The sequence below is a fragment of the Sorex fumeus genome, unplaced genomic scaffold (assembly GCF_029834395.1).
Source record: "Sorex fumeus unplaced genomic scaffold, SorFum_2.1 ptg000037l, whole genome shotgun sequence".
Lineage (NCBI taxonomy): Eukaryota > Metazoa > Chordata > Mammalia > Eulipotyphla > Soricidae > Sorex > Sorex fumeus.
Window position 1 is genome coordinate 20,083,543 of NW_026606094.1, and position 26,454 is coordinate 20,109,996.

The 26,454-nt window shown below is 38.3% G+C and overlaps 1 protein-coding gene across 4 annotated transcripts in view; it reads left to right on the forward strand.

Moving 5' to 3' along the window:
- DOCK4 (dedicator of cytokinesis 4) overlaps positions 1-26,454 on the forward strand; it is a 473,166-nt gene that overhangs the window by 398,807 nt on the left and 47,905 nt on the right. For 3 of the 4 annotated variants that reach the window (XM_056117998.1, XM_056118001.1, XM_056118000.1), the window contains exons 31-36: positions 5,534-5,682; positions 8,148-8,233; positions 14,161-14,187; positions 14,332-14,427; positions 15,253-15,313; positions 20,415-20,508. In XM_056117998.1, the coding sequence (XP_055973973.1) occupies positions 5,534-5,682; positions 8,148-8,233; positions 14,161-14,187; positions 14,332-14,427; positions 15,253-15,313; positions 20,415-20,508 (513 nt within the window). The remainder of the gene's footprint in view (positions 1-5,533; positions 5,683-8,147; positions 8,234-14,160; positions 14,188-14,331; positions 14,428-15,252; positions 15,314-20,414; positions 20,509-26,454) is intronic. The other variant, XM_056117999.1, reaches the window with a different exon arrangement.

Consider the following 26,454-nt stretch of genomic DNA (forward strand, 5'->3'; position numbering starts at 1 on the left):
CATGGGGTCTTAGTGTCAGGCAGCAAGAAAGCCTTCCTGGTTAATAGCCACATGCCAAGATGGCCATTGGGTGGCCTACACAGTCCTTTCAATTCCATCACTCTGCTGGCTTGACTGAATCCGTGCAGTTATCTCTTGGGACGGGATGAGAGAACAAGAATAAATCCCATTAAACTCAAACTTGCCGGTCTTCATTCTCTTTTTCTTCTCCTCACTTGCCAAGGCAACTTAATAAGTATTTAGTGGTCAAAAGCATGTTAAGAGGTGGAAGAAGGGATGGAGCTACACTCATTGATGTTCAGGGGATACTTATGCTCCATTATCCAGTGGTGCTCAGGGGAGCTTGTGGCACCAGGATCAAATCCAGGCCTCCTATATGCAAAGTATGCACCCTCGCCCCCTGTCTCTCAGCACAGATACAGGCATATACAAATGACAGTGAGGGCGAGTTCAATTGCTTCTTCTTTTGACTCTTGGCAAATATAACGGAGGAAAGGAATAGCAAATACTTCATTCTGTGCTTGAAATATGTATGTTAAGCAGATGGGGGAAGTACAGGAACTATGAGTTGATGTTTCTGTATATTCTGTCACTGTTAGCTTGTCGATTTTAAAGGTATTTATTCTTTTGCATTTTTGTTTATTGGTTTGTTTTGTATTTGGGGGTTATATATCCAGCATTGTTCAGGGGCTACTCCAGGCTCAGTGCATGGGGAAAGCTCCTGGCAGGACTCAGGAGCCCAAGCCACACTGGGAACACAATCCAGGCCTTTGGGACTAGAGAGATACTAAATGGATTAAGATACTGGTTTGCATGTGGTCAGTCTGGATTCAATCCCTCACGCTGCATATAGTCTCCAAGGCTCCACCAGGAGTGAGCATAGAACCATGAGTAAGGCCTGAGCACCAGGAGTATGCTTTGAGGGTGCTTCCCAAATACCAAAGAAGAAAAACAAACAAAAAAATAACTAAGAACCAGAGACACTGGGTTACAAGGTATTGAACTGTTCATTGAGCTATTCCTCTGACCCAGTATTTATTCTTTTTGTTTGGTTGGTTTGGGGCCACATCTGCCAGTGCTCATGGCTTACTCCTGGTTCTGTGTTCATAGGTCCCTCTTGGTAGGACTGGGGGACTCTCGGGGTTCCAGGGATTGAACCCAGATTGGCCACATGCAAGGCAAGCACACTACCTGCTGTACTATTGCTCCAGCCCCAATATTGTTTCGTTCAGGGATAAATTTATAGAGTTAGATTAATTTTTAAAAGGGGGGGGCAGCAATTCAATCAGCTAATCAATGGCTGAATAAATAGCAGTACTCCTACAAAAAAAAATAAATAAAAATAAAAAAATAAAAAGGTGGGGCAGCTGGAGCGATAGCATAGTGGGTAGCGTGTTTGCCTTGCATGCGGCCAACCCGAGTTCAATTCCTCTGCCCTTCTTGGAGAGCCTGGCAAGCTACCGAGAGTATCCCGCCCACACAGCAGAGCCTGGCAAGCTCCTTGTGGTGTATCCTATATGCCAAAAACAGTAACAGCAAGTCTCACAATGGAGACGTGACTGCTGCCCGCTTGAGTAAATCAGTGAACAACAGGAGGACAGTGCTACAGTGCAGGTTAATAAAAAATTTTATTTGATGAATAAGGTGAATTGATGAATTCTTGCTCTGATGAGGATAACTAAGATTCTTGGGCAGGATAAAATATTACCTAGATCAAAATAAATAAAATGCATGGGTCAAAGCAATACTACAGTGGGTAGGGCACTTGCTTTGCACACAGACAACCCCGGCATCCCACATGGTCCTCCAAACCCTGCCAGGATTGATCCCTAGGCTCAGGGACAGAAGTAAGCCCTGAGCATTACTAGATATGGCACAATAAGTAAATATAAATAAGTAAATAAAGAATTACAAGTTCTTCCTCACACAATAAGTAATTTAAGTAACTGAAAGATGACTCCAGAGATTAATCTCAATCCAGTTTATGTGAAGTCATGAGTTCAAATCCAGTGCTGTCAGCTTACACCCACGCTTGTGATCCCCAGTGAATGGGCAGCAGATGGCTCCATGGTTTAAAACGCCTTCCCAGCTAGTTAAAGGTGGTGAGTTCCAGCAACTCCAGTCATACCACAAGCATGGAGCAATCTGATAACTCCCACAGCCTCATTCACAATGTGAAGGCAAAAAGCAAGAAATAATGTTTCTTTTGAGGAGGCCTATGAGAGAAGAGAGAATTGTATGACTGCAGCAGTTCAAAGTAATTTCAGAGTGGCAGACACCTGTGCATTGTGTCCTGAAAATGTTCCGCAGCATTGCATAAAGGGAGAGAGACTACATTTGGATCATGACTCAAGTATCCGAAGGCCCATCCAGTCACACAAAACCAGATGACAACAACAAAAACAGTGGTTGGAGCCAGAGCAATAGTAGAGAGGGTATGGTACTTGCCTTACATGTGGGTGACACAGGTTTGATCCCTGCACCCATATGATCTCCCAAGCCCCACCAGGAATGATCCCTAGGCATAAAGCCTGGAGTAAAACCTGAGCACAACCTGGTCTGACTCCAAGACAAAAACAGTGGCTTCTCAAATTCCCCATTGAGTGTGCTCATCTTTAATCTCATTATCCATGTTTTTCCCTCTTTTCAATTTCTTCCTTTCATATTCTCTTTCCTTTAAAATTCTTGAGTCAATGTAAGTTCAAACTCTGTATCTGCACACTGACATGGTCTATATCCTAGCTCTCTGGCTTCCTTAATGCCCTCCTGTAGAAAACAGAGAAAAGGATAGTTAACACAAATATATGTAATTCTGAAATTGGCAGTATGATTTTGTTTATATTTGACCCTTAATGAAATAAATTAAGGATAGAAAAGAAAATTAAGGGTGTAATTTTCCATTTCACAAAACCAGCTATGTTCTGGTCAGTCAACTTTACCACTTGTTCTACAGTTTTCAAAAGGATGCTTTGAGTGTCATATGTTTTCTTCCATGGTTGTTAACTCTTGGGAAATTTGTACATTTTTTTTCTAGCATGCAGTGTTGGTGTTATTATTCAAATATAAACTGTGGGATCTAACATAAATGACAAGGGTAATAAACTATATCCAATACTCAATTGCTAGATGAAATCATATTATAGCAACTCCACCCTCCCACCTCCCTTTACTCCAAATTTATCGCTACCATATCTTTAAGCACCTGATAATATACTAGCTTTAGTTAACTGCTATTTCACCACAGTCTTTTCTGAATATTACTCTATTCTGTTTCTGATCACCATTTAGTTTTCTACTTAGGTTCTGTCTTTATTATAGGTTTTTTTCTTTAAAAAAAAAAAGGTAGAAAAAACAGTATACAGTCAAATGCCACCTTTTTCCACTTCTTTTTAATTGACTCAACTGATTTAATTTACATTATTTTAGAATTTCAGCTTAACATCTCTCTACAATCCACCACATCTACCATGAAAAAGGACAAAATTTTTCATAATATAAAACCACCTATGTTCTCACCACCCAGAGATAACTGTGACTGATATTAAGGGATATCATTTTTATACTGATATTTATAACATGTGGTGCTGCCGATTGAACCCAGGGTTCCTGCATGCAAATCTGCTCTCCAGACCTTAGACCTCTCTCTCTGATGCTAGATAGAATCTTATTTTTATGTTTTTGAGGGGTAGCACATGATCAGATGTTTTTGGGTACTTCCTGGAGGTGCTCGAACCATGCAGTGCTGGTCATTGAACCAAGGTCTCTTCCATGTAAAATCGTACATTCCAACCTATTGGGATTTCTCCTCAGCCCTACAAAGATTTTTGTTTGCCAGATGTTTTTGTTGCCAGATCTAGCCTGGATATCCTGTAATGCAAAACCTGCATCTCAATCCATTGTACCATCTCTCCAAGCCAACATATTTTTACTCATTTTTATTGAGGCACCGGAATTTCCTGCACATATTTTCCATGCATACATCTATTCAGTACCATGTCCTTCACTAGAGTGCCCACATTCCTCCAGCAGTGTCCCAAAGACCCCTCTGAGCACCTCTCTCTCATGTAAGCTCAATTCTAAAGACAAAATTTCCAGTTCTAATGAATTAAACCATTTGTTTTTCCCTTACTGTGTTTCTTTTCCTTTGTTCTTTTTTTCAATCTCACATAGGGAGAATTAGGGAGAAAAAAATTTTTTTTCTAATTATAAAGGTGGTGACTCCAGCACACATATAGATGCATGGAGCTAAACTCCTGAAACTATAAAAAAATTGTAGATCAATAAAAATATTCTTTAAAAACTGTAGAAAAACTGTAGAGCTTTGGGGCTGAAGAGATTGTACAGAGGGTAGGGCACTTGCCTTTCACACAGCAGACCCGGGTTCAATCTCCAGCATTTCATACTGTATCCTGAGCACTGCCAGAAGTAATTTTTGACTGCAGAGCTAGGAGAAACCCTGAACATTCACAGGTGTGTCCCCAAAACAAAACTAACAACAACCAAAATATAAATAAATAAACCACTGTGTAGAATTCTCTTTTTACGGGTACATAAATTTAGAAAAATAATATGATTAAGTCTGTGCTAATACACTTTAAAATTTACCTGTGATAAATCCATCCTATAAATGTAAAATTTAAAGTAAGGATAATTAGAAAACTTAAAGGAAAAAATCTGAATGGGCCTAGAAGAGTAAAAAAGTTTCATCCTAAGAGAGGGAATACTATGCAGATATTTGTAATGAAAAATATAACTGAACATACTGTATTGTTCTTTGCTTTTTCAGTTAATTCTATTGAAATTTTGGACCTGTGTTATCTTTCTTCAATTTTCATTTTTAATCACTGCATAAAATATTTTAAAGAATGGATGTACAATAGTATGTATAGTCAATTCTTGATGATTTACATAATTTTTTAAAAATTTTTGACTTTTTGAGTCACACCCAGCGATGCACAGGGGTTACTCCTGGCTCTGCACTCAGGAATTATGCCTGGCAGTACTCAGGGAACCATATGGGATGCTGGGAATTGAACCTGGGTTTCCCGTGTGTAAGGCAAACGCCCTATCTGCTGTGCTATCGCTCCAGCCCCATAATTTAAATTTTTATCTGACTTTTATCTGTACTGTACTTTTTATCTGAACTGTAAAAAAAAGTACATCTGGAGGTTTTTAATTTAAAAATTGGTACAAAAGGACCAAATATGTGGTTCAAGTGGCAGAGCACATGCCTAGTTTTATTCTTGGCACTGCAAGTTCTGCCCCTGGCACTCTACACGCTTCTGGATTCAGCCCTGCTGGACCTCAGCATTGCCCGGAGTTATGCCAGGCCCACTAGCCCCACCACCATGTACGTGGACCCTCCTCACAAATTACAAAGAACTCATTAACATATGGAATTATTATGTGCCTTTCTACTTAAGGAAATGTTTTCTTACTTAGGGAGACAATTATAATTGAATATTTGGGTGGTAACTGTCTCAAGCAAATTTTGTAATAATTTCTGAAATATTATGTCTGGAATTCAATTTAGGAGAACATAAGCTTCATTTTATCCCTGCCCTGATTGGCCCCTTCCTGGAAGTGACTTTGATACCCCAACCAGATCTTCGCAATGTCATGATTCCAATATTTCATGATATGATGGACTGGGAGCAGAGGCGAAGTGGCAACTTTAAACAGGTAGGCACATGTGTTCCTTTGAGCATTTGATTTTCATTTCTCTCACTGAATTGCCAGATTGACCTCTGCATTGGGAAATGAGCATGGAACCAGTTATCAAAGGACCCAGCTTCCAGCTTGACTTGCCCAGTTGTAAAACCAAGTGCCTTTGGACACCCCTCTGATCCTGTGTTCTCCTGAGCCGCTAAGGAAATCCTGAAAAGACATTTCATTCCCTCTTAGCTAAAAAAATTCTGTAATTTTCCAGGTCTTTGTTTAAGAACTGGCCGACTTTCTTTTCTCCCAGTTGGATCCAACACCGAGGAAGCTAAGGCTAATGATTCTTAAAATCATTGAACTCTCAGTGGTCTGCATATTGTATTTGGAGAATGGTTTCATTTTGAGCATTTGATTTTCAATGTGTTTTATTGCTTCTTGCTTGAAGCATTGAGAATTAATTTAAAGGGGAAAGCAGTGGAAATACTTGCAAAGGAAATTCTGAGAAGATGAGCCTATCATTTCTTGCTGACATCTGTTCTAATAGCTCTGCTCCAGTTTTGGAAAGACAGATGTTCTTATTATAAAACCAGCTCTTATAAGAAGTCAGCTGCTTTTACCATGCTATGTCTAACTCAAGTTGGCAATAGTAAACCCTACTGTCAGTTCAGAGTCACTGCGGTAACCTGTGGGAAGGATTTGTCCTTTCTCGAACCTTAGACTAGGATGTCAACTGCACAAGCAAACTGAGTGCATACATTGAGCTTTCCTGTTACCAAAAGGTTAAAGGAAAGAATTTTTTAGTTGTATTGATCTTTATTCCAATATTTAAATTTGATTCAAAGGAATAACAAGGCTTAGCCTTTTGACAGTGTCCAGTATCCCTCCCAACCCCTATTTAAAAGAAAAAAGTTAGAGTTTATGTCACATATTCGGGCTGGAGCAATAGCACAGCGGGTAAGGCATTTGCCTTGCACACAGCCAACGTGGCTGACCCAAGTTCGATTCCTCTGCCCCTCTCGGAGAGCCCGGCAAGCTACCGAGAATATCTCGCCCACATGGCAAAGCCTGGCAAGCTACCCGTGATGATATGCCAAATACAGTAACAACAAAGTCTCACAATGGAGATGTTACTGGACCTGCTCAAAAAAATCGATGAACAACGAAGGACAGTGACAGTGACAGTCACATATTTGCTGTACTAATAACTTTTATGGTTTTGATGTACACCGATTTTTCACCTTGCCACCACCAAAGTACCTAAGATTCTACAGCACAGTCCCCCTGATATTTTCAGTTTGTTTCATTATTCCCCACTTTACCCACTCCCCCACCTTAGATGGCATCTCAGTTTTGTAATCCAGGATCAAGGGTCTGTTATTATGTGATACTGTCTGTTCCTTGTGTTTCTCTCTATACCACAGGTGCGTGAAATCATTCAATATTTGTCCTTCTCCTTCTTGTTTATTTCATTTAGCATGTTGCCCTCCCATTCAGTTTACATTGCAGCACACTGCACAATTTCATGTTTTCTTCTTGCCACATAGTATTCTAGTGTGTATATTTACCACAGCTTCCATACCATTCATCTGTTGCTGGACATTTGGGTTGTTTCCATGACCTCACTATGATCTGCATGAACGTAGGTTAATATATTTTTTCACATTAATGTTTTTGTGTCCAAGGAGTAGATGCTCAGTCATATGGAAGCACCAATCTTTTGAGAAGTTTCCATTCTGTTTTCCTCAGAGACTGAACCTGGTGATATTCCCACCTACAGTGGATGGGGGTTCATTTATCACTATCAACTCTGTTAATCCCTGCTTGTTTAGCTACCGTTTTGTTTTCTCTCACTTTTGCAGCTTCATATACATGAAGGGGTATTTCTGCCTTTCTGATCCTCAGGATTTATATTCTTGAAAATATAAATGTTTTGATTACAGTTTTTCGGAAATGTGTCCTCTCTCATGCTGCTTTTTGCTGACTTAGAATATTTCTGTGGATCTGCCATCTGTACATGGAGAGGAAAAGTTCTCAACTTCAGCAAAGATTTAGAGGAACTTCAAATTGCTTTGAAAATTAAAATAGGCTTAAAACATTTAAATGATTTAAATGTATTTGTAGATGTTAGTTTGCTGATGTTTATAGTGAGTTTTTTTAAACAAGAGTTTCTAGTTTTATGGCTCCTAAAAAAAAAATTCAAACATTTAAGATGGGCTGCAAGTATTTGTGTTTAAATCAGCAAATAGATGTCTTTGGCAGCAGCAAATGTTACCCTGGCATGAGTTTGAAGTCCCATTGCTCTTTAAATTAGCTTTCTAGGATTCCAAGAGGGGTTCCCGTCTACTATTAACCAAAGCAGATAATATCAACTGTCGCAAAATTTACAGTTTTTTTATTATTAAAAAAAACTTTGAAGATATATTGCAGTTTGCCTAGAAATCCTTCTTTGAAAGGAGAGAAAACAGTAATTTTGGGATATGTTTCAGGTGGAGGCCAAGCTAATTGACAAATTGGATAGCTTGATGTCAGAAGGCAAAGGTGATGAAACATATCGTGAACTCTTCAACAGTATGTGAGTAATATGTTATCTCAAGACAATTCTATTCAGGAGATTGGGGTCAGTACAGCAGCTGAAAGCTATAAAGACAGCTTGGGTCTCACAGGAGTTCTTTGTGGAGTGTGCCTTTGTGGAGTGTGAAATAAGGGATAATTGCCCATCTCTGGCCAATGGGTCTTCTTATGTTGATCATTAGACATGTCTCCTTGTTTTAGTCTCTGATTAGGACAAGTCACACGGACATGACAATTCTCACTCTTTTTCTGTCTAATAAATTCAAAACCTAATCTACAAGATAATGATTGTAAGTAGGGTAAGAGAGAGAGAGGGAAAAGTTGGTGTGATTTTTGTGTTTTGTGTTTCCCAAAGTAGGATAGGATAACTTTGGCTGATTTGCTCTTGGGAAAATTAACCCAGTTTGCATCCCTTTTTCAACACTTGATTTAATTTATTGATTCTGATTGCTCATTCATCATTATTAATTGCTTCCTAAATGTTTCTTATTAGAATATCACAGAAACAAATCATTTCTAGGAAAAGTTGTAATTAGGATTATATGGAGGATTGAGAAATAATAGAGTACTGTAAAGAGACTTTAAAGTCATTCCTACAAGTAGAATTGATCATAATTACTGGATTAATTGCTTGTACCCAGAATTCATCGATTGTGTGAAATGTCTAAAGAGAACATGTAAGAATGTTCTAGTGTTTTAGAATTTTGGTTCCAACATTTTTTTCTTTATGAGTTCCTGTGGAGCTTAGTCATTCTCAACTGTATTGTAGAGATTTTTTAAATTGTTTCTTCTTCCCTTCCTTTATTTATTCTTTTTAATGGAGGTGGCTCGCAGGAAGAACCAAGCGACCCAAAGACCACTCCCAGCAATGCTAGGTCAAGTCAACTTGCCTTTGAGCAGCCTGTTATGCTGCTCAGGCCCTGTGGTGATGGGGGCCTTCTGGCTAACCCAACAGTGCTCAGTGGCCTCTGGGGCTGTACCTGACAATGCTCACGAGAAGAGATGGTGCTAGTGATGGAATCCAGTTCAAGCTTGACATAACCCCCATAGAATTTCCACAACCCTAGATATCTCGTTCTGAAAGAAAAACCAGCTTGATATGCTTAAAAAGTGTTTTTACATGATTCTGAAGATTTGGAGCCAGAGAGATAGTTCAGGGGTCAAGGTACTGGTCTTGCACAGATACAACCCCAGTTCAACTCTTAGCATTGCATATAGTCCCCTGAGCAGTGCCAGGAGTGATTGCTGAGCATTGAATCAGAAGGAAGCCCTGAGCATCACTGAGTATGTCACCAAAGGACCTCCCCAGAAAACTTTTAGGAGTATAAACACAATTCAGTTATATAGGGGCCGGAGCGATAGCACAGCGGGTAGGGCATTTGCCTTGCACGCGGCCGACCCAGGTTCCATCCCCGGCATCCCATATGGTCCCCTGAGCACTGCCAGGAGTAATTCCTGAGAGCAAAGCCAGGAGTAACCCCTGAGCATTGCTGGGTGTGACCCAAAAAGGAAAAAAAAAGAACACAATTCAATCATATAATCTTTATTGTATAAAGAATTTTTAATTATTTACAAAGAGTATATATAATATATATTTAACATGCTTTATGCCAAAATATCTAGTAAATATCCTAAAAGAAAATATTATAAAACTCTAGTACTGATAGCAGATGAAAAATTCTATAATTCATTTTATGATTACTAATTTAAAGTAAATATATTAACATTAGGTTTGAAAAGTATTAAAAGTGATGGATAGATTTCAACTTGCCTGATTCAAAATCATTCTTGAAGCTTTTAAGAAAATTAGATTGAATGGAATGCTGAGAAAGGTTATACAGATGCATTGTGGTGATAGTGGGTGATAAAATAAGTCCTTTGTACTAAATCCTGAACACTATTTTTCCTGATACTGTAATTAAACTGGAACTTTTAATAATCATTCACCAAGCCTTCATTCATTTTAATGTATTTAATGTACAAAGCATCTGTATTTCACAGCAGCTGGAGTTTATTTAGCAAGAATTTTGATTAAAATCTCATTCAATATAATAAATTGCTTTTGAAAACTCTCATTTGGTTACTAGAATTTGGTTTGAACAAAGAACTAACATGAGAAGGCACTCAGTAAGATGAATCTCTTGAAATTTTTGATTAATTATTTATAATAATTCAAAAGGTTAATAAATGCATAATCCTATAGTGCCTCTTATCTATTATAATATAAACTTAGTAACATACAGTTTGGATTGCTTGTGTATAAATATGGCTTTGAAATAGCAGAAGTACCTTGACATCTGACTCAAACCAATAATTAAAGCATAATACCTCAATAGTTAGGACTATTGGAAGGTGCATGATTGATTCAATGGAGATTTTTACTTTTTGTAGATTTTTAACGCATTACTACAAGTATTAGTATGACTATTTTTCTTCAATGCTTTTATGGTAATATCAAGAATAAATCAAATATAAAGTGATAATTAAATATCATTACTACCTGAGCTCAGAAAGGAAAGTGAAAGTGTATTTCAGGAAGCTATAAAATGCTTTTTTGGCACTAGAAATTCACAATAAATTAGTATAACTACAATGAGTCACTGCACACATTATGAATTAGGAACGCGTGCCATCATGGTACAGAATCTCATTTGTTCTCTGTAATTCATGTCTAAAACTCCTTAAAAAATTTTGTTCAGAAGCTGAAATTAGCTCACTGCTCCCTGATAATGTAGTTCTCAACAAACAGCCTCCTTAGAATGAGACTTGGAATTTGTATAGTTTTTGACCATGCAAAAAAACCTTTTTTGACAGTATTTTTTAATACATTAAAAAATTAAAAAAACAATTCTTGGGGGTGGGGTGGGTCATAGCTGGCTGTGCTCAGAGCTTGCTTATTCCTGGCTCTGTCTGCACAAGGCACTCCGAGCAAGATTCTTGTGCTGGGGATGGAACCTGGGTCAAACATGTGTAAAGCAAGTGAACTTAACTCCTGTATTCCAATCCAAAAACCAACATTAACTTTTATCCTGCCTTTCTTCCTTAGAACTTAACTTTCCAGGGCTGAAGCAGTAGCACAGCAGTAAAGCATTTGCCTTGCATGTAGCTGACCCGGGTTCAATTCCCCACATCCCATATTCCCCGCATCCCTGAGCACCACCAGGAGTAATTCCTGAGTGCAGAGCCAGGAGTAAACCCAATATATCTCTGGGTATGAACTCCCCCCCAAAAAAAAGTTCCTTTATACTTGTATATTACCTTCATTTACCCATACTGTATATCTTTTTAATTAAGTAGGAGTCAGGACTTACTACTTTTGTTACTGTTGAATTTGTGCACCATAGATTCTAATGTGATCTACCCACAATAAAGTATGTGAACTAAATTCTGCTTCTCCACTGGCTCCACTTGATCCAATCATTGGCCTTTATTTTTTGGAATGGCAGCTCCCTGGACTAAGCACTCTTCTAGAGATGTCGATGTAGCTGTTACTCTGCTCTTGGAGCAAACACTCAAGATGCGTACAGCTGGTGGGGAGGGGAGCATTTCCCAAAGAGGTTGCATCCATCTCAGTGATTTCCCTAATCCTTGACTCTCTTTTTTTTCTTATCTGTTGTTCTAAATAACTCAGTAAGAATCCAAATCATTTCAAAGATCTTTATTTAGCACTCACACATCTTATTCTAGTTAAAGATAGAGGATTAGCTATATAAGACATAGTTGCGGTTGCTAACTCTGGTTTGAGGATATGTGTGCACAGGTGTTTTATATAAGAGTTGGCCTCAACACAACCCTGTTATATATCGAGGTAGACTGGATGTCAGATCCCCTCACCACCCCCATTGAGCCTGCAGAGCAATAGATCATCCTGCAGATGATCTGTTTTTTATCCCTCTTGCCTATGTTATGGAAGCCCCTTGCCTCTAATATAGCCAAAGAAGTCAGTTTCCACCATTCTTTGGTCAGTTCCTTGTGGACTCCCCATGGGCACATGGGCATGTTTATAAATTAAATTAAAACACATGGTTGTCATTCAAGTTATCAAGAAAGACTCTGTACTTGCTAATAAGTTTCCCTTCTCCAGTTATATCAGGCAAGCTAAAAGGGCAAGCCTTCTTTTTTTTTAATTTTTTTTATTTTATTGAATCACCATGAGAAAGTTACAAGCTTTCATGTTTGGGTTACAATCACACAATGATCAAACACCCATCCCTCCACCAGTGCACGTTCCTTGCCACCAATCTCCCCTACCCCACCCTCCCCCTGCCTCCATGGCAGACAATATTCACCATACTCTCTTTCTGCTCTTGGGCATTATGGTTTGCAATACAGACACTGAGAGGTCATTCATGTTTGGTCATTATCTACTTTAGGGCAAGCTTTCTTACTGAAAGACCATGCCTTCCTGAGGAAGCAGCGCTGCTGTGCTATCAGCTTTATTCCTCACACTGGGTCTTAAGATAATCAAGGCAGCATGCACTGCAGAATTTTGCCTATTACAAGAGGAATTCGTAGCTCCAGTTTCTTACTGCATGAGGAGGCTGTGCAAATTAACGAAACTCATGCTCATAAAAGAAGCCTCCACATATTTTTAGAATTATTATTTAACTTGGGTTCTTTGTTTTTTTAGCCTCTAAAGTATATGAGGTGTGGGCTGTCACTTGGGGAAATTTCTACATCATCCTGGATTGCTTTGGCAGGCAGATTTTCATTTGAGTCCTTGGTTCAATACCAATTTGGCATTTAAGTTGGAAACAGGTGCCGTTCAGAGGTTTTTAAAAGAAAACACATTTTAAACCAACTAGTGAACTTTTCCCTGTGGTATTGGTCAGGGCATGATCCATCTCTTCATATGCTGCTGTTCTGTCCTTTAATTTAGGAAACACTTTAGAATAAGCCAGAAATAAAATGATCAGGCATACATGGGCAACAGATGAGAACATAAGACAGAGGTCTGGACTCTGGAATGTCAGTAACAAAAGAGGCCTGGGAAGAAGAAATAGAGAGAATGTTGGGGTGTAGGACTGGAAGAGAAGATAGCCAAAGAAACCCCCCCCCAAAAAATACAAATCTGTGACAAATTAAACTCTTTCCTTAATGTTTGTTTTTCTACCAAGCATCATATCATTTAGGCTTCAATTATACTTGTAAGAAATTTTTTCACCTTGCATTATGTCTAAATCAAAGATAATAATGAAACAAGCATTTAGACAGATTACAGTTATAAAATTTGCAGCAATAGAGAAATATTCTTACGTTCTTTCATCTTTGAAGGAAAGTTTAATTACCAGGGCTTTGCCAATTTGGTTAACTTGCCTTAACACAGGGGTGAAAGTGAAGTAGAGCCTAATTATTATGGTTGTTGTTATTTTGTGTTTACATAGTGCTTCTGCTCCAAGGTGCTTCAGATTAGGGGAAGTATAGAAGGAAAGCTGTGATTTAGCATTTGTCATCGATATGGTGTAACAGCCACCTAGACAATCCTCTGTGATTAATGACAGAATGAATGAAACTGTTGAGTGAGTGCACAGATAGTACAATATGTATTGAGTGGGCAAATGTTAAGTGAAAGGAAAAAAACGCAAAACGTCATACCGTCTGTACCAGGATTTTCCTGTAGCAGTTGCATTGCAGTAAAATTGCTTGGAAGAAGATGCATTCCACTGAGAGGTAGGAAAACATTTTTATGTGAATAAAGCAAGATCTTACTTTAAAGTAAACTTATAGGTACTTCCGTTTTCACTTTCGCAGCCTTATTTGATGCATAAAGTACAAGCCTCTTAGCGTCAGAGAGAAACTAGGGGGGAAAATGTCTTTAAGCTCTGAGGCGCTTGTGTATTTTGAAAATATGATGATATGTATGTGTTCACATTTTATGACTTGGATAATCTGAAAATCAATTTGCTTTGTCAATGCTTCCTGGATTAGAATCCCACTATTTGGTCCCTATCCTAGGTAAGATGTTGTTTGCAAATTATGCTACTTGTAAGATGTTACAGTTGTTGCTAAGGCACTTAAGGTACTGATGAAAGTAAAATGGTTGTCATAGTGACTGATAAAAATAAATGTTGAAAATGCCCTGGGTTCTTTCTTTTCCAGTCTATTAAAGAAAATTGAGCGGGAAACATGGAGGGAGAGTGGCGTTTCGTTAATTGCCACAGTCACTCGTCTCATGGAGAGGTTGTTAGATTACAGGTAAGGCAAGTACCGTGTTTTCCAGAAAGGCTATGTCCCGTGCCCCAGTAAGAAAAACAGAGAGAAAGAATGTGATCAGCATCCCCCTTAAGTTGATTCCTCAAAGAATTAATATTCAGACCATAGACTAATTCACTTCTGCAGTGAAGTAATGTATTTTTTAACTAGTTTTACTTGTGGGGTTCTTTGATGTTGTGTTCTTTTTCTAAATGTTCTTTGGGAATTGAGGTGGTCCTTAGAGCCTATTGTGAATTAATTTTTTTTTTTGGTGGTGGTGGTGCTTACATGCCCATTAGAAGCATCCTTTTTAAGGTGAATAAAGCGTAATGAAGAGAACAGAATTGTTTAACCATGCTGCTTTCTTTTAAAGGGGACAAGAGAACGAAACACATAGCTTTCAGAGGTGTCATTTATTTTATCTTAGTATTATTTGAATTACTAAAACGTCTGTCCTACTTAGAAGCCATGGTGTTTTGATTTTAAGAATGAAACCCTCGATCTTATTGTTGGCAGCCCAATTTACCGCTACTTTCCCACTGTAGTGTAGGAGGTGTAGAATAACAGCATCTTTACTCATCCCCTGCCACCCTGAGCCCTGAGCCCTCCCCACCACCCACCCCCATCTATCTAGAGGAGTCTGATCCCCAGCCTCAACTAAGATCACCTAGCAAGGGGTTAGTTTCTCTCTTGGACCGAGTCTTTATCTGAATCGAAACTGGCCAATTGCCTCTGCACTCTGACTGTATTCTTACCTGCTCCCCAAACAAGTGATGTGCCTTGAGGAGGGAATTCTGAATTCTGACTCTTGTTTTTTGTTTTTAACAGAGACTGCATGAAAATGGGAGAGGTAGATGGCAAAAAGATTGGCTGCACAGTTAGCCTTCTGGTTAGTAAACGATTTCCCTTTGCCTTCTAAAATGCTGTTTTTCACAGAAGTGCTGTCTTTTGTTTTTAACCCATAATGTGTTTTTGATTGCATGTTCTTTAAATAGTTTAGAAAGGTTTCTTTTAAAAGTCATAGAAAATGTCCAGGTTGAACTAAATCCCAGGAAATTCTCCTGTCTGAACCCTGAAGAATGTCCCACACCAGCAGCTTCAGAGGATTCTGTCTGTGATACTCTTGGTTCTCTTGTTACATTCTTTCCCCATCCCTAAGTCTTCTTGTTCTCAGGGGGAGACATGAGACGTTATACAGAGCGGTTTGTTTTTCTGCTACATACAGTTCTTTCTGCCCTTCATTCGATAGTCTATATCGAATGGGTTTTTGTTTGGCTTGGTTTTTGGTTTTTGGTTTTTGGTGTGGGGTCACACCCAGTGATGCTCAGGGCTCACTCCTGGCTCTGCACTCACAAAATACTCCTGGGAGTCCTCAGGGGATCATGTGGGATGTGGGGAAATAAAGCAGGTTGGCTTCGTGCAAGACAGGATCCGTGCCCGGTGTACTGTCTCTCATGTTCCTAATTGTGCATTTTAATAAATATTAGATCTCCTGTTTTGTGTTCAGATAAGTTTTCTATTTAACATACAAGTTTTCACTTGACTTGCAAATTAAATGTAATGTTTAACAACCATAAATGTTAGTTAAGTTTTGTATTTTGACCATCTATTTTATCACTCCAAACATTTCTCAGAGTAAAACGTAGCCAGCTAAACAGCACTGTCCTGGTCAAACAACTTTATATTAAAATATAACATATCTAACCTTTGATTAAAGTGGTATTCCCATCATAAAAGAATCACCATACCTTTATAATGTCCTTTGCATATTTTAACTTTGGGTAAACTGATACTTAGGTTAACTTTCTTTAATCATATTTGAAATATACTAATATATAACCACTCCTAGCTCTAAATTGTAAATGCCACAGCCTCTTTTTCTTATTTTGCAAAATAGAGGAAACCTTGCTACCTATTCTAAGTACTCATACAAGTACTCTTATTCTTCCTCTAATCACTTTAACATTCTCGTGTGCCTTTTATTCTCTATTTGCTTGAACCTTGAAACTTTGTTTTGCCTCTACTCAGATTATGTCTTAGCACATTGATTTCAGTCTGTCTTGTTTTACTTATTCCCCTTTTAAAGTCGTCTTCAAGTGTTCGCTTCAGCAGCACACATACTAAAGTCGTCTTCAGAATCAAGACTTTTGCTTTCTTTCTGGCATTTTGTTTCCCTGCTGCACTGTTCTCCGAGTATATGCTATATTCTCTACCACACCCACCACATCCTCCTCGTTTTGAATTTAATTGCTACATCTTTTAAATTTGGTTTTTGTGCAGGGGATCAAAGATGGGCCTATACACCGAAATCTCTCTACCACTACGCTCCATCTCTTGCATTTGTCATTCCAAACACTTGGAAATCTCCTTTATCTCCTTTCTGTGTTCCTCCCTGTTTAAGTTTTGCCAGTGATCATCAACCTGAGCTGCTCCTATATCCGTACTTATATGATCACTGATTTCTAGGTTGTGTTGAGAGGTGCAGGGTTGGGGGGAAAGGAATTAAATACTCTATAAGCTTTAGATGCTCTCAGTTCTATACCCCAAATTCAGGCACAGAGTCTCACAGATAATATAAAAGAAAAGCTTTTGCCTTTTCCCAAAGTTATCTTCTTTCATTATATACACTGTCTTTTCCCAGTGCCTTCTATTTGGACATAAATAAATGTAGATCCTAGGTTCATTTCCTCAATTTATATAACAGGAGAGAGATCATTTCCTTGGATGAGGGGTTAATACTCTTCCCTAAGTATGTTTACTCAGCTTCTCATTGGGAATCAACCTGTTATATAATAAAATCAATTGGCCTATCAGAATTTGCTTGCGACCATAAATTTATCTTGCTGTCTTTGCTATGACCAAGAATAATCCTTAAAGAAAATGTTAGTATTTGGAAACTGTTCTAGTTTCAAATCAGCACAAGAATACTATTAAAGGAACAAATACATAACTTTAAAGCTAATCTTTTTTGTTTCTAATTCCTAGCCTCAGTATGGTTCTCTTCAACAACTTCCTCTTAGAGATTTTTCTTAGCTCTTTGAAAGATCCATTTTAGATCCCCTCCAGGAGAACTCTGACTTGCTTCACAAAATCAGAGTCAAAATGCTATATTTAGTTAGCAAAAATGCATAATCTTTGACATGACTTATACTAGGAAATGTAATTATTGTTATGTTTTTTGTGTCATGAGTTTTGCCAGACATATGAAAAAAATCACATCTACTTGCTGGAGAGATTTTTTTTTCCTTTTGAGGAGAACTGTTCATTTAAAGAGTGATTGCTTATTTTGTTTTCTAAGAAAGCTGTTTTTACCAGAAAACTATTAGAGCAAATCATCCCTTAATAATATAAAAACCTGCTGTGGGGTTGTTAGACTTGTGTTTATGGTACAACAACTCTTGCTAATTAAAATGATTTTGGTTATAATAAGAGAGGAGTGAATGCATTATTTACTGAGGTTTTTTTAGAATGTCAAGATCTTCAAGAGACAAGAGAAAACAGGAGGGAGGGAAATGATAGAAATTGGAAAAAAAATATTTTGTCTCATATGTTCAACTAAGTGTCAGTGTTACAGGCTAGAAGAGTTCTTTATTGAAGATTGTACACCTGTTAGTAGATGGAAAGTATATTTGACAAGGAAGATCTTAGGATTCAAGCTCAAGTACAAATTTAAATTAGCATTGGCTAGTTTGGTCCATTCCACTGTTCTCTCTGGCTAATCAGCTTGAGAAGTTTTTAGAATGTATGGCTTTTTCCCTTTAAGATAAATGTCCCTCTTTAGGTAAGGAAGTGTCTCTCCTTCAAGCTAATCTCTCCCCCATAACTACTCATCTCCTTCCACATACTATGTATTATCAGTCCAAGCTACAAAACATATTGGTTCAAATGTGAATGGACTATGCATTAAACTAGGGCACCGTGCCCCCCCCCAGAAGGGAAAGGGTGTCTGTCTCTTCCACCTCCCCCCCCCCCCCCCCGTCACTGCAGCACAGTGGCTGCCACCTCAGAGATTATTGGACAGCCAGGTATGAGCCTGCGATGACAGGGCAACTGCAGCCTCATGGGATGGGGAAGCAAAACCAGCACGTCCTTCCTGCCCTGCCAAGATCATGAGTTGCCCCCCATGAGCAGCTCTCCAGCATGGCCAGGGCCCCAGAGGCACACACGCCAATCTCGTAATTATCGGGCCTTTAGCAGAAATCCCTCCAGACTTAATTAGTAAAATATCAGAAATCCAAGACATCATATGGTCTTCATAACCAGGCATAGAAAACAAATTTTTTCACAATGCCGTTTCAGCAGTTCTGATTGTTGGGAAGAAATTCCAAATAATAATTTGGAATTATTATTGGTACATCTTTTTTAGAAATAATGAATGTAATCAAAGTAGAGAGAGAGTTAAGTAGAAATCATCTGTCTCACAGGCATGGAGCGGGGTGGGTATATTGAGGTTCTTGGTGGTGAAAAGTATGAAGTGGTTAAGGAATTGGTGTTTGACCATTGTATGACCAAGACTTAAACCTGAAAGCTTTGTAACTTTTCTCACGGTAATTCAATACATAAATAAAAAATATATATTGGTTCAGATGGCTTAAGTGCTTATATTATGTTGCACAATGATCACTCACTGAGAGTGCTTCCTTTAGAGTCTCACAGCATCATGCTTTCACCGGAATCCAACTTCTTATACGTTCACTCTCCTCTGTTTACTAAGTTCAGTTATGACTAATGTATTCTAACATGATGAAAGAGTAGATGTGGATGCTTGCAAGCATACTTTAAAAATGCCAACAGAATGTGTCCAGAACATGTGTAAAATATTTTAAAGAAGTTTTGTAAAATCCAGGTACATTGTTTTAAATAAAAAAAAATGTTCTCAGAGAATATGCTCTTAAAACAATAATTTGAAGCAAACCCTCTATATTTTTTTTAATTTGGGGGACAAATGGGAAACTTCAGTATAAGAGACTCAGGATAGTAATTTCAGAATTAAAACTCAGTCATGACTTTTCTCTCATGCGTTTTCAGGAGGAAGTTGCTTTTACACTATTTTTTACTCATCATTGCCTGTAAATCACAGAAACTTTTTATTCCCTTTAGAACAGACCTTAAAAATTCCCACTTGCAACCCCTTTTTTGCCCAAGAAAATTTAACATGACCTCAGGTTTATAAAATAAGTAACCAAGCATTTACTGAGACCCAATCATTATTTTATTTTAAAGCTAATTCTTCATGACCCTCACATACATTTTAAGAAACTAGGCTTTAGGGAAAATTTTGCTTGAAATGTGACATTAGAGGTCAGAGCAATAGCACAGTGAGGAGGGCTTTGCCTTGCATGCAGTGGTCCCGGGTTCAATCTCCAGCATCCCATATGGTCCCCTGAGCACCACCAGGAGAAATTCCTGAGTGCAGAGCCAGGAGTAACCCTTAGCATCACCGAGTATGACCCCAAAAAACAAACCAAAAAACTACAAAGAAAAATATGGCATTCATTAATCATCAATGATCAGATTTAATAAGTATATTACATATTTTAAATATTTCTTATTGAGTCAACTGTTCACTGACAGTAACACTAGCATAAAGTAATCATTATGAAAGAACTGTGAATCAGTGTTAAAAACATCCCCCAAGAGTAGCCAATCTATCCAGTAATCATTGAGTAATGTTTAACACAATGTTGAATTAAAAATGTCAGTGCCACTGTACCCTGATGTAGTCTGTGTTCATGGCCAGTTTTAATGAGGTTTGTATAATAAAGAATGTTTAAGCATTCATCTTTTAAAAATATATCACTTTTTTTTAAAATGCTCACTGTATCTTTTAATTTTTAAGGTGTTACTTATAAAAAATTCATAACTTGAGGATAAATTTCATATGGAAAAAGTTCAGTTTTCTGGATTCAGTGCATAAAACTTCAGCAGAGAGAGATATTGAAAGTCTGATGTTGAGGAACTTACCATACTTGTACTCTTTTTTTTAACAGAATTTCTATAAGACTGAACTCAACAAGGAAGAGATGTATATACGCTACATCCACAAACTCTATGATTTACATCTCAAAGCACAAAATTTTACAGGTATTTGTATATTTCAGTCTGAACACTGGTATATTAGATATATTAAACACTGTTATATTAAACTTCTCTGTTTTTATAATTAAAGCTGAGCACCACGCATTTCTATTTTAAAATTGAGAATGTACTTTTAATTGAATTAGTAAGTACTCCATTTTGATTTATATATTTAACTATATACTACACTATCTGTACTTTCCTATCTGCTCATTTTTCATAATTTTTAGAAGTTACTTTTGCAGACCATACCTAACTTTGCAGTATACTTATTGTTAATGACTTTACTACTTCCAGCTAAATATACAAACTCTACATTGTAATTGTGGTATGTATCACTGTATCACTGTCATCCCATTGATCATCGAATTACTCAAGCCGGTGCCAGTAACATCTCTATTTCTCCCAGCCCTGAGATTTTAGCAGCCTCTTCTTACTCATCCTTTCCCATCGATTAGAGGCTCTTTCAGGGTAAGGAGAATGAGACCTATTGTCATTACTGTATTTGGCATATCGAATATTCCACAGGGAGCTTGTCAGGCTCTGCCCATGCAGGCGGGATACTCTCAGTAGCTTGCTGGGCTCTCCGTGAGGCATAAATGGGTAGGAAGTGTCTTATAATGTGTTGGAAAGCAGCCTGGAGCATGGCAGTGGTTGGGCAGTGGAGGCTGGCTGCTGGGGCTGGATCCCTTGGGATGGGGAGGGCTTTCACCCACCCCATAGCCTGGCGTGGAGTCCGGTGGCATGGTTCTGGGAGCCTCTTTTTATATGGTATGTATTACATCTAAATACATTGAAACCCCAAAAATTAATGTCATGTTTTTATTTGCTTTCAGTAGTTATACATATTTTAAAGAACTTAAGTGAATAAATTTGACCATTAATTCTTTTTTTTATTTCCATTGAAGTAATAGACTTCCCTCTGTAATCATTTTTATTCATCTTAAAAAACTTGTTTGAGCATTTCTTTTACAGCAGGTCCAGTGGTGAATTCTCTTTAGCTTCCTTTTTTCTAAGAATGTTTTATTTTATTCTCATCCTTAAAGTATGTGTTTGCTAACATATCAAACTTCAGTTGGGTAATACTTTTGTTTTAATACTTTAAAAATATTATTCTGTTTTCTGGACTCCACGGTTTCCAATAATAAATCTAGTCATTTTAAAATGCTCCCCATTATGTATTTGTAAATTTTCTCTGGTTGTATTCAAGGTTCTATCTGCAAATTTACTTTCAAGGTTACTTTCAAGTCTCTATCTATTTTAGTGATTTGATTAAAATATATATGGCCATGGTTTCTTTTGAGTTTATCCTGTTTGTATTTACTGAGCTTCTTGAATCTATAAACTTATTTCCTTCCCCAGTTGGGAAAATTTTCAGGATTGTTTGCTAAAATATTATTTCTACCCGAATCATTTTCCTGTCCTTTGATGATAATGAAAGTTAGTTCTTTTGGAATTGTCCAGTAGTTCCATGGCTCCATGTTCTTCTTTCAATTTTTCTTCTTTCTGTTGTTCAGATTGGATAATTTCTGATGGTCCCTTTCCAAGTCCATATTTTATTTAGTTCTAAAATTGCAATTGACTTTCTGGTGGGCAGGGGAGGGGGATGCTGTGGGGTGGTGCACATCTGACTATGCTGAGGGCTTCCTCTTGTCTCTTTTCTCTGGGACCATTCTTGGCATTGCTTGAGAGGGACCACATGCAGTGCTGGGAGTGAGCCTGGGTAGGCCATGTGCAAGGCAAATGCCTTCATCCTTATTATACTATCTCTATGGCCCTTGGCTTAAAAAAAAAAAATAGTTCCATCTTCTTTCTAAAAAACCTTTATTTACCTCAAGACCATTTATTTACTTTTAATTCAAGGAGTATGGTGATAATAACTGCTTCATAGAATTTTTTAGGGCTGGAGCATTAGCACAGCAGGTAAGGAGTTTGCCTTGTACCCGGCCAACCCAGGTTCGATTCCTCCGTCCCTCTCAGAGAGCCCAGCAAGCTACCGAGAGAATCTCGCCTGCATGGTAAAGCCTGGCAAGCTACCCATGGTGTATTTGATATGCCAAAAACAGTAACAACAAGTCTCACAATGGAGACATTACTGGTGCCCACTCAAGCAAATCGATGAACAACAGGATGACAGTGCTATAGTGCAGTATTTTTTATAATTCTAACACAAGTCATTTTGTGTTTGGCATCTGTTAATTATCTTTTACTTAGTTGTTTGTTTTGCTTTGTCCTTTTAATTTTGTATTTGTTTTTTGAATAGCAAGAAATTATAGATAGTATCATGTAGATTTAAATGCCATATCATGAGACTCTAGATTCTGTCAAATTCTACTAGAAAATGTTGGCTTTTTTTTTTTTGAGCAAGTCATCATTCCAGTTGATTTTAAACCTTGAGTTCTAATACACATTTCCTAAGGTTGTGATCTGAATGCCATTAGTTTTTCAAAGTCTTTGCAGTACTTTTCTGATATTGTGTGTGTGTGTGTGTGCATGTATGTGTGTGTGTATCACCCAGTGGAAGTGTAAAACCTACACAGTAATCTTTATCATAATTCATTTCTCAGAATCATTGTGCTATTGATTTTTGGTTCATTCTACCCCGATGCAGTTTGAGTCTGGATGTTGGACATAGAATTTAAAAATTCCTTTTCCTAGCTCCCACCTGTCTCTGATCTTCTTCACTCTGACTCCTCCAGACTCCTCTTCCTCCTACTTAGGCATAATCAAAGCCAAAGTCCTTGAAACCAAGGTTTGATCCTCTGTGCACCTGACATGCTCTTGCAGTGGGTCTGCCTGAGGTCTGCAGTGAAAGAACAGAGCCAGGTGGAACATCAACTGCAGCTGTGATCACCACTGAGGCAGGATTTCTGCTCTGTGCCTGATTTCAGAATGCACGAGGAGAATCAGAAGCCTTCTGTCTTTCCACTCCGCTCACCAAACTAGCTTTTCTTGAAGATATTTTCAATCTACTCCCATTGGCAGTTCCAGGAGACAAAAATCTTAAATCAGGAGATAGACAGAAGAAAACAAGGAACTCGATACTGCATGAACATTCTTTTGAGTGGTTATCTTCATATACTTTTTTATTTTTCAGAATTCCCTGACAGTTTCTTTATATACTCTATGGATTTTCAGCTGTAATCATTAGGAAATACAGCTGTAATCATTAGGAAATACAGGAGTATGTCTCCCACATCTTTGCCAGAGCAAGAACCTTTTCACTGGATTTAGAAACTCCAAATCTTGGCCTGTGGCTGACTGAAGAATTGCTGCATCATGCCCTCCCTCAGTTTTCTCTCTACCCCAAATTTAAATGTTACTATATAAGTAATTAAAATCATCTCTATTTATTCAGAATGTTACCTTTCATATTTCTTGATAGTATCTTCAGTATTTCTCTTATTTTTTAAAAGTTTTTATTTTATAAAGTAGTTCACAATATTTGATTACAATTAATATTCAAACACCAGTCCCCACCACCATTACACCTTCCCACCACCATATTTCAGATGTTTCCATCCTGAACCCCAATCCCTGTCCCAAAGCACAACTGAAATAATATATTTTGTATTGTTTGTTATGAAAAACTTCTGAAAATGCTACAAAAAAGTATCCTTAAAGGAAATAGCATGAAGATTGTTGTATTTCACCCACGGGCCATTAAGCCCTTCTATAAGAGATCACTGACATGTTGTTAAAGATTGAGCCTTGTGTGTGTGTGTGTGTATATATATATATATATATATATATATATATATATATATATTCCCTTCTAAGTTTGGTTGTCTCCTACTTTGAACCCCATCAAATCTGGTGTGGTACTCTTGGAGTACGGGTAGGGTGTGGCATATGAAGTGTCACATGGCCTCAAATGTGGCCGCAGGATCTAGAAATAGGTTCACTCATGGGTGAGGCTCAGTTGGAGCATTTGGAGAGCAGCTGTGAGCATGGCAGTGGTTGAGTTCTGGAGGTTTTCAGCTGCCAGGGCTCGGTCCCTTGAGGCAGGGAGGGGTCTCACTTGCTCCCGTCTGGGGCACCCCAGGTGAAACAGCATGGGGTCTGGTGGCATGGTTATGGCGAGTGTCATGTTAAGCTTCCTTCTGGGAGAGAAGGACACGCAATCTCAGTATTTCTCTTCTTTAATATCCTTCAAATAATTACGATATTTTATTGGTTTTCTCAGAATTCCTAGAATTTCTCAAAGCTATTTCCTTTTCATAACTCCTGCTTTCACTGCCTCAGTTGACCTTCATCAGAGTTCACCTGAACTCTTTACAGACTTCACAGTTTTTTACTAGAGCAGGAGTCAGCAAGCTTCGGCCTATGGGCCAACCACCTGATTTTGTAAGGAATATTTTACTAGAACTCAGTCATATTCACTTGCTTACATATTGTGCTTGGCCACTGTTATATTACAAGAACAGAGTTAAGTAGTTACAGCAAAGACCATATAGCCCGCAAACCTAATTTGTCTGTTGTCTGACCCTTTAAGAAAAAAAATTGTTCTGGCCAGGAGACATAGTACAAAAGGTAAAGTGCTCAGCTTGCCTTGCATGTGGAGGACTCGGCTTCAATCCCCAATGCCATAGATCGTCCACTAGGCATGTCCAGGGGTCACTGATGAGCACAAAGCCAAGAATTAATGCTGAACACTGCTGGGAGTAGTCCAAAAACCCCAAGAAAAAGAAAGAAAAATTGTCCAACCCTTCTCTACCTGTAACTCCATCAATTCATGTGTTATAAAAAAGTAACTCATTTTTTTTCTTTTCTATGTTATTTTTTAATTGAATAGTTACAAAGTTGTTCATAATTGAATTTCAGTCATACAGTGTTCCAACACCTGTGCCCTCACCTGTGTACATTTCCCACCATAAATGACCATTTCTCCAGCCTGCCGCTGGTAGATGCCTGTCTCTCTCTCTCTCTCTCTCTCTCTCTCTCTCTCTCTCTCTCTCTCTCTCTCTCTCTCTCTCTCTCTCTCTCTTCCCATCCCTCCCCCTCACTCTCCCACACACATAGTCCTTTTAGGCATTATGTTTTCTCAATACAGATACTGACAGGTTCTCATATATTGCTTTGCTACCTTTCAACATTCAGTTCTTGTTCAGAGTAATCATTTCCTACTATCATTGTCACAGTGGTCCCTTCTCTGTCCTAATTGCAAGCTTCTAACCATGTATCAGTCCTCCTGGCCCTAACTTCTTCTCTTTTGGTATTAGTCTCATACTATGGTTTATGTTTGTTTGTTTTTTACTTTTTACGTCACACCTGGCGATGATTAGGGGTTACTCCTGGCTATACACTCAGGAATTACTCCTGGCAGTGCTCGAGGGACCATATGGGATGCTGGGAATTAAACCCTGATTGACTGTATTTAGGGCAAATTCCCCACCTGCTGTACTATGACCTCGGCCCCAACATACTATATATTTTTTAAATCCCACAAATGAGTGCAATCATTCTATGTCTGTTCCTCTGCCTCTGGCTCATTTCATTTAATATGATACTCTCCATGTCCATCATATAAGCATATGTCATTACTTCATTTTTCCTAGAAGCTGCGTAGTATTCCACTATGTACATGTACCATATTTACTTTATCCAGTCGTATGTTCTTGTTTACCCAGGTTGTTTCCAGATTCTGGCTATTGTGAATAGTGCTGGAATGAACATAGAAGTGCAGATGATTTTTCTGTATTTTGTTTTTGAACCCCTAGTGTATATTCCCAGGAGTGATATTGCTGGGTTATATGGAATATCAATTTCTAGTTTGTTGAGGAATGCCCATATTGTTTTCCAAAAGATTTGGACCAGTAGGTGTTCCCACCAACAATGAAGGAGAGTCCCTTTTTCCCCGCCATCTGCGCCAGCACTGGTTGTTCTTGTTCTTTGGATGTGTGCCAGTTTTGTGGCATGAGATAGTATCTCATTGTTGTTTTTATTTGTGTC